General features: G+C 62.8%; 1 protein-coding gene across 1 annotated transcript; it reads right to left on the bottom strand.

Moving 5' to 3' along the window:
- Nucleotides 1–2,659: 2,659 nt before the first annotated feature.
- LOC128903473 (scavenger receptor cysteine-rich type 1 protein M130-like) lies at nucleotides 2,660–8,207 on the bottom strand (the record flags this gene model as incomplete). Its single annotated transcript, XM_054187486.1, has 8 exons — nucleotides 8,098–8,207; nucleotides 5,640–6,618; nucleotides 5,087–5,413; nucleotides 4,686–5,000; nucleotides 4,014–4,328; nucleotides 3,496–3,558; nucleotides 3,097–3,411; nucleotides 2,660–2,688 (listed from the first exon to the last, which is right to left on the bottom strand). Coding segments are annotated over exons 2-8 (1,806 nt in total), but the record flags the coding sequence as incomplete, so codon positions are not given.
- Between the last annotated feature and the right edge of the window lie 454 nt (nucleotides 8,208–8,661).

Raw genomic sequence — 8,661 nt, 5'->3', positions numbered from 1 at the left:
GAGAGCTCACTCAAGGTGATCCTCTCCATGATCTTTCCTGGTACCGAGGTCAGGCTGACAGGCCTGTAGTTCCCCGGATCCTCCTTCTGACCCTTCTTGTAGATGGGCGTCACATTAGCCACCCTCCAGTCGTCTGGTACCTCCCCTGTTGACCAAGATTGTTGATAAATGATGGAAAGGCTGGAGTTGGAGCCTCTGGTCCTCTGCAGGCACTGTGGGCCTGCCCTGCCCAGCCAGGATCTGGCTGTGGGGTGAGGAGGGCTGTGTGCGCTGCCTCTTTGGAGCCCCCTCTCAGGAGAGAGAAGGGCAGCTGTGCTGGACCTGAGCTCAGCTCACTGCCCTGCACCACACACCCACCCGAGACATGCCCCTTCCCCACCGCCATGTCTTTGGGCTCTTGTTTCCTCCAGCCACCCTCGGGGAGACACTAAAGCACCTGGGCAGGCAAGCACAGCTCTGGCTCAAAGGCTTTTAATAGGAACCGATATGGGGGCCCCTGTGTAAAAACAGGGGAATCAAAATCGAGGAAACCCCTGGCAGATTCTACTGCCCGTGGGAAAAGGGAGAGGGTTCCCTGGTGCTCACGGCTCTCCCAGCTGCACAGACCTCTCCTCCCTCCTGGCTGCCCCCAGCTGCACTGCAGGGACGGGCTCTGCTGGCCCGGGGCTCAGGGACCGTTGTGCACTGAGCTCCGGTGTCGCAGCCTCTGTGTCCTCAGGGGGATGTGCCACAGACACCTCTTCAGCATCGTCATAGCCCGTGCTCTCTGGGGACAGGGACCAGCCATCCCCCTCAGCTCCGGGGGCACCAGCACCTCTCTGGGAGAGCAGGTTTGGCCCTGCAAGAAGCAAGGCAGGCCATTGCATGTTCACCCCATGGGGTGCCTCTCCTGGGCTGTACATCACCTTCCTCCCTTCTCCTCAGCAGTCCTGAGACGTTCAGCTCCCTCTCCCACCCACGGCACCCCAGAAGAAACTCCAGGGGCAGGTTCCCCCACCCCAGCACGTTGGGCTCTCAGTGTGACAGTGATTCATCCAACACCAGGGATGCCACCCCAGGAACCAGCAGCACTTTCTTTCCCTCTCACCTCCAAGGGTATCCGTGGGTCCAGATCCTTCCTCTGCCACCCTGGGCATTTCCCAGTCTTCCTGCCCAGGGGAAGGATCCTCCCCAGGGTCAGAAACCTCCCTGGCATCATCATAGCCATCAGCTGGGTCACCTCCAGGCAGGACAGGGACGTCTGAAAGGAGAGGAGAGCTGGTGACAGTGAGAAGATGCGTTCTGCAGAGCAGAGGATGGGAGGATGCGCAGGGACGTGGGGCTCCGACATCAGTGTTTGCAGCCCCACAGGAGATCCCGCCCGACCTCCCAGCTCCAAGGGTGATGCTCAGTGACACTGCTGTCCATCACATGTCTGCAGGGAGGAGACATCCACCCCTTCCTGCCCCCCATTACCTGGTGCTGGCCATGGACCATCCTCCTCCTCGCTGTCCCCGGGGTAGGGCTGCAGCTTGCTCAGGGACCCCTCTGAATAGGAGCCTGGAGAGAGGCCCAGCGGGTGTCAGGGGAGTGTGCTCTGCTGACCCAGCTTGTGCTCAGTGCTGCTGGGGACGTGGGACCCACAGAGCCATGGCTGCACGGGGACGAGGGCTCAGGACTCACCCTGCTGCCCTGGGACAAAGCCCATCTCCAAAGGCCTGCCAGAGCTGCCCTGGGACAGCCCCTTCCCTCACCCCTCAGGTGTCCCCCAGGGTGCAGGGGCAGGCAGAGAGGGGCTGTCCCCAAATGGGACGCGCAGAGCAGGTGGGGAGAAAGCTTCTCTCCTGGGCCCAGGACATGGGTGCTCCCCACACAGATCCAACAGCCCCACAACCGCACGAACCATGGGTTAGGGGGCTGCAGGGCTCAACCCTGGGTGGCAGCCAGGGGAAAGAGCACTGTAGATGTGTCCTCAACGAGGGATGCACACCAACCTGAGCCGCTGAACCTTGCCTGCTTCTGCCATGCTGGGCTGGAACCGATCTCCTCGTACACGGCCTCAGGGAAGGGCTCCGGAGCTCTCTCAGAGCCTGTGGACAGAGGCAGGGCTGGCCCAGGGATGGTCAGAGAGGGGATGGGATCCCGCAGAGAGCACACACTCTTGTCCCCCCAGCTCTGCCTCTCCCACTCACTGACAGCCCACGGCACCCCTGGCCTTGCCAGCAGGCATCTTCCCCTGGGAGGGGACCCACCTCTGCGCCCAGCCCTGGCGCTTCGCACTTGCCCGGCCAGGAGGGCCAGGAGCAGGCAGACAAGGGCTCCCAGGATGATGCACATGATGACGGGCAATGAGACTCTCCCGCTGCCGGTCAGACGGCCCCGCATGGGATCTGCATGGCAGGAACACAGAAAGGGCAGCACCAGGCCTGGGAGAGGTGAGGGGCCGGCACACCCCAGTCCTGACCCCCATTACATACCGGGTTTCAGGGGACGAGGGATGGGGAAGCTCCCACCTGAGTGGGTGAATGACAGCCCTCCCCAGCCTCCCACCCCACCGCTACCCCGGTGCCTCCTCCTGGGAGTTTCACAGCCCAGCACGGAGCCCCTTCCCTCCGGCTGTGGGTCACAGCCTGGCCCCAAGAAGACCCAGCGCTGGTGGGGAGGACGGGTTACCTGCTGGAGGGGTTGGTGCTGCCGTCCTGGGTGCATCTGCAGAGGAGGAGAAGGAGAGCTGGGCTGAGAGGGTGGGGGTGCAGGTGCCAGGGAGCCTCCTCTCTGACACACCGTGTGTGTGTGTGTGTGCGCACGTGTGCATGTGCAGACATCCCTGCCACATCCCACCCAAATCGCCCCTCCTGCACGACTGGTGAGCATGGCCAGGAAGGAGCGCAGGGCTCAGAGCAGGGACAGAGCCGGCAGCCCGGGAGATGCCCCTGGGGGCTGCAGGGCCCTGCGGGCAGAAGCTGGAGGACACCCAGCCCCACAGACGCTGCTGCCCACTCGGCAAAAGGCTCTCCTGCTCTGCAGGGATGGCCTTGCTCTCAGGAGCTCTGGAGCCATGATGGCAGCCAATGGGGAAAAGGGCTCCCTGTGAGGTGTCCCAGCCCTGCCGCTCACCTGAGCAGTTCACGGCCGCGTCCTCCTTATGGCGGCAGGCACCGCTGTCCCCAGGCCGGGCCCAGCAGTCCTGCAGAGATGGCTCTGTCCCCCGGCACTCCACCTGCTCCAGCCAGATGGGGCCGCTCCCCTCCCCAAATGCAGCCTCGGCCAGGGCAGACACCGCAGGGCCACAGCCCAGCTGCCTGCATGCCACCTCGGCATCCCGCATGTCCCAAGAGTCGTCACACACCGTCCCCCAGGAGCCGCGGTGCCACACCTCCACTCGGCCAGAGCACCCCTTCTCCCCTCCCACGGCACGAATCTTCTCCCTGTCTGGAGAAGGCAGAGAGCTCCCAGGGCCGCGGGACAGCAGGCAGAGCCCTGCCAGGCGAGAGGGGCATGCAGAGGAGCAGCTACCTGTGCAGCTCGGGGTGCTGGGGCACGCAGCCATTGGGGCCGGGGGCGTTTCTGGCTGACTCCCTGCAGAGGGAAACACTGTGGTGAAGGGGCTGCTGCAGGGGGGCTGCGCAGCAGAGAGCCATGGTGCCACCCACCCATGGCAGCAGCTGAACCCTGGTCCTTCGGGGGACACACACTCGGCAACGTGGGAGACCCTGACTGCTCAGCCCCAAAGGGACCCTGGGTCACAGAGCAGCAGGAGGGTGTCCATGGAAGGGACACTCCTCAGAGCCCTGGCTGTTCCCTTCTGGGACCTCGCCTCGAGAAACCTCTGCCTCAACCAGGCGAAGCTGGGAGCCCGGCTGGAAACCGCTGGTGAATGTGTGGGGCTCCGGGAGAGGAAGTCCCATTTTTGGTACCAGCAGCAGCAGTGTCTGCCTTGGAAACGAAAGGCCCCTGCAGGCCCAGGAATTTGACCATGCCCAGCCAGGAGCAGGAACGCAGGGGATGCTGGTGCCCGGCTAGCTCAGAATTACCCTTGCAGGTGATGTGGGTCTCCTCTCGCAGGTCGTCGCATGACTGCGGGTGCCAGGGAGCGGAGGGACACTGCCAGAAGGAGCTGTTTCTCTCCCCACACTCCACACGATCCAGCCAGGCCGTGCCAGACAGCCTGCCATAGGGCCGTTGTGTTTCTAGGGACCCTCTGTCCCCGCAGCCCAGCTCCTTGCATGCCAGCGACACAGTTTCAGGAGTCATGGAGTTGGAGCAAATGCTCCCCCACGTCCCATTGTAGAAAACCTGCAGGCGCCCGGAGCAGTTGGTGCCGTTCTCCAGCCTCAGGGCCATGAACTCTGGGAGGAAAGGCAGTGAGGGGGAAGAGGCTGGGCTGGGGCTGGGGGAGCAGGGACACCCCTGCACCCGCCAGGCCCTCAGACAGGCAAAGGCACGTCCAGCAAGTCCCCCTTGCACCCACGGACAGAGAAATGTCCCTGATGGACAGACACCCCTGCCCTCCCTGCTGCCCGTCAGGGACAGCGGAGCTCCCCAGGGACCCCCGGTGGGACTGAGGGCACCTGTGCATGGGTGTCCCCACGATGGCCTTTGTCAGGGGCTCAGAGCTGGCCAGGAACAGCCTCGGCCGTGTCCGGCTCTCCCCTCGTCCCGGCCTGCCTGGGCACTGGGCTCCCACCACAGCTCCCGGCACACACCTGAGCAGACGACTCCTGCGTCCTCTTTGTGCCCGCAGTCGTGCTGCCCCCAGGACCCTGCCGGGCAGTCCCAGAGAGCAGCTTCGGCCCCGGAGCAGTTCACGCTCTCCAGCCAGATCTGAGCGGAGCCTTCCCCGAACCGAGCAGAGCCAACCGCCTCCAGCGCCCCTCCGCAGCCCAGCTGGTGGCAAACGATGGCAGCATCAGACAGGTCCCAGCCGTCATCGCAGACGCTCCCCCAGCTGCCCTGGTAGTAGATCTCCACTCTCCCAGCGCAGCGCCCAGGCCCGTTCACCAGCCGCACCTGACGGCTCCCTGTAGCAGGAGGAAACCCCGGCTGCCATCAAGGGCCGGCTGCCCACCCAGCCCAGAGCCTGGGGGGGCCGTGCAGTGCCACTCACCCCAGCAAATGACCCCCACGTCCTCGGCAATCCCTGCTTCCAGCGCACTCTCAGACAGGGAGGTGTTGCAGAGGGTCAGGTTGGCCTCGTGCCCTGCACACCGCACCCCGCGCAGCCCCACGGGACCCGTCCCTCTCTGAGCCTTTGGGGGGTTGTAGGCTGCCTCTGCCTCTCCACACTGCAGCTGCCGGCACACCATGCTGGCCTCCTGCACGTCCCACTGCTCATCCAGGACTCTGCCCCACGTCCCGTGCTGGAAGATCTCCACTCGCCCGTCGCACGGGCTTCCTCCACCCACCAGCCGCAGGGATGCGAAGCGAGCTGGGCCTGGGGAGAGCAGCCATGCCCCAGCCCTTGGCGGCATCGGGGAGCCCCGCAGCCTACAGCACGTCTCCAGGCTCTGGACCCTTGCAGGAGGGCCTTGGAGCTCGCCTGCCTGCCGCCAGCCCTCTGTGGGGACCTTCTGAGCCAGAGCCTTGCACTGCCACAGGATCCCCAGCTTTGGGAGCATTTAAGAGGAAAACAGAGTAACCGAGTGTTTTCCTGCACTCACCTGAGCATATGACAGCAGCGTCGTTCTCATGGGAGCATGGCGAGGCCCCCAGGGCAGTCACTGGGCACTCTCCCAGGTGGGCTTCAGTCCCGTCACAGTGGAAGGAGTCTCTCCAGACAGGGCCGCTTCCTCTCCCAAAATGCCCTCCTTTAGGAATGGACTCAGCAAACCCGCAGTTGAGGTGACGGCAGAGAACGTGGGCGTCCAGGAGGTCCCAGCGGGAGGCACAGAGGGTGCCCCAGGTCCCCTGCACATGGACCTCCACCCTCCCCTCACACGCCGTGCTGCCGTTCACCAGCCTGAACCCTGTGAACTCGGGACAGAAAAGGATGAGACAGGGCAGACTTGTGCTTTTCTCCCTTGGGTGGTGGAGTAGAGGCCAAATGGACACCCTGCCTTTCTCCTCCTTCTTATGCACCATTTTAGGGCTGCAGACAAACATTCAAGGTCAGGTTTAACGGGGCTCTGAGCAACCTGATCTAGTTGAAGAGGTCCCTGCTGGTTGCAGGCAAGTTGGACTAGATGACATTGAAAGGTCCCTTCCAACCCAAACCATCCTATGGTTCTGTGATCACCCCTTCTGTCCTCACACCCAGCACAGCACAGTCCCGTCCCTGCTCCCCCATCATCGGCACACCCCCGGTGGTAACACCCTGCCCTGAGTCCTTACGTGTGCAGGTGACACCGGCAGCATTCGCGTGGGTGCAGGGCTGCTCCCTGGGGGACCCCGTGGGGCAGGAGCTGAGAAGGGATTCATTCCCCACGCACTGCAGCTCTCTGTCCCACATGGGACCAGCCCCTTCTCCAAAGTGAGCTGCCCCGGGGACAGACAGGGCTGTGCCACACTGCAACTCTCTGCAGACCACGTCGGCAGCTTTGAGACCAAAGTCGGAGTCACAGACAGTTTTCCACTCGTTCCTATCACGGATCTCCACTCGTCCTGAGCAGGGATTGTCCCCTCCAACCAGCCGGACAAATCCTGGAGTAACCAAAGAACCCTGTGAGTTCCCACAGCCCTCTGGCAGTTACGTACCCATGTCCCACCTGGCCTGCAAGGTGGCCACAGGCAAAGAGACCCACGACCCTCCCAGCAGCTCCCAATGGGTGCTGATGGCACAGATATACCAGGGACACCCTGCTCCTCTGCCCAAGGACAGGGCTTTTTCCCCTTAAGCGGCCCCTTTGCTTTGGTTGAGGGACTTGTGTCTGCCAGGAGGCACAACCCAAAAGCCACTGGCCACTCTGCATCCTTCTCTGGGGCTGTGGGTGGCCGCGTGAGCAGCTCTCGGTGCCTCTGGCACAGGGGAACCTGGCCCTCAGCAATGCCAGACAGGTGCTGGCTGAATTGGAGAAGAAAGATGAGAACCAACAAAAAATGCGGGGCATTGAGGGGGATTCATCTCCCAGCCCCAGGCACCAACTGAGGGTGGGATGAACCATCTTGGGGCCCAGCGGTGGGTGGAACCCCACTGGTCTTTCCTCAGGGACCAGGGACACCGGCAATGACAGTCCCAGCTTGGCAGCGTGACCAGCAACACAGGACCCTGCCCTGGCAGCCGTTCATTGCTCCCTGAGGGAACAGCCAGGTCACTTCTCCTGTCCCACTCCCAAAGGTGGGGAATAGATTGGCTCCTTACCTGAGCATGTCACTCCAGCAGCGTCAGAATGATAACAGTAGGTATTACCCCATCCATTGTGTCTACAGTCAGACAGGGCCGACTCTCTGCCGTGACACTTAACATTACCCATCCAAATGGGGCCGGATCCTGCCCCAAAGTGTGCTTTAGCATGAGCTTTGACAGCGGACCCACAGCGCAGCTGCTTACAAACCACTGCAGCATCATTCATGTCCCAGGAGTAATCACACACGGTCCCCCACTGGCCCTGGTGTTTTACCTCCACTCTCCCAGCACAGCGTCCACTGCCATTCTCCAGTCTCACCTCCGCAGCCCCTTCAACCACCGAGATGGGACTGGTCAGGTGAGCACCAAGCCCCAGAGTGCAGGTCTGGGGTATCCCCTGCCTGTCACAGGCACCAGGATGGGAGCTCTCTCCCCTCCAGGCTCTCCCTGGGGATGTGTGGGCGTCCCCCCACTCCCCATGGGCTGTGCAGGCTGGGGGTGCTAACTCCAGACCCGCTGGGCCATTTTCTGTCCCACAGCCCTCAGCACCTCCTCCCAACTCAAAGGGCCCCTGCCCATGCCCACCCAAAACCTGTATCGCCAGGCCGTGCACAGGGCACCTGCTCCTCCCCAGCCCAGCACCCCTTAACAGCATCATGGAGACACCCTCTCCCACCCAGATGGACACAGGCAAAGGCACAGGGTCCATAGACCTGAGCTCCTTCTGACCCTCATCTCAGCGGCACTTGGAAAGAAACCCTCTTCCCAAAGGGCTCTTGATGACCCCACTGGTACCCGATGGCCCTGGGCTGTGGGAAAAGGGAGCCGGCACTTACCTCTGCAGAGCTGCACCCAGAGGAGCAGCCACAGCACCCGAGGGGACAGGAGTCCCTCCATTCCCATCCTGAGCCTCCTGCCCTGCTGGCACAGCCCTGCTCTTCCCCACTCCCTGTCACAGGCCCTGGAGACTCACGGGGACAACGATGATGGGAGGGTAGTATATCTCTGCAGATGCCGACCCAGCTGCGGAAGGAGCCAATCGAAGCAGCAGCACCTTTTTAGACGTTATCGGGAGCTATCTCCCCTCCGACACAGCCCAGCCCGCCAATGAACTTCTCCAGCGCCGTTCATGACCATATATGAGGGACATATATGTCCCACTGCCGGTGTCATGGTCGCTGTGGTGGCGGATCATCATGGGACAAGCTGGGTCTGCAGGGGAATTTGGTTAGTCGCCCCTTGCACCCTGCTGTGGGCCTGGAAGCAGTGAGCATCTCCTGCGCTGGGCTCATCCAAGAAGCCATGAGGCAAGTGTCCAGCTGCCACCAAGCTGCAGTGACCATGGAGTGGGGACTGCACCAGGGTCTGTGTCAGGATGGGGAGGAAACAGCCCCTGCCCC

Source organism: Rissa tridactyla, unplaced genomic scaffold, assembly GCF_028500815.1.
Source record: "Rissa tridactyla isolate bRisTri1 unplaced genomic scaffold, bRisTri1.patW.cur.20221130 scaffold_37, whole genome shotgun sequence".
In the NCBI taxonomy this organism is placed as follows: Eukaryota; Metazoa; Chordata; class Aves; order Charadriiformes; family Laridae; genus Rissa; species Rissa tridactyla.
Note: the sequence above shows the minus strand (reverse complement) of the source record. Positions and strands in the feature narration are given on the sequence as shown.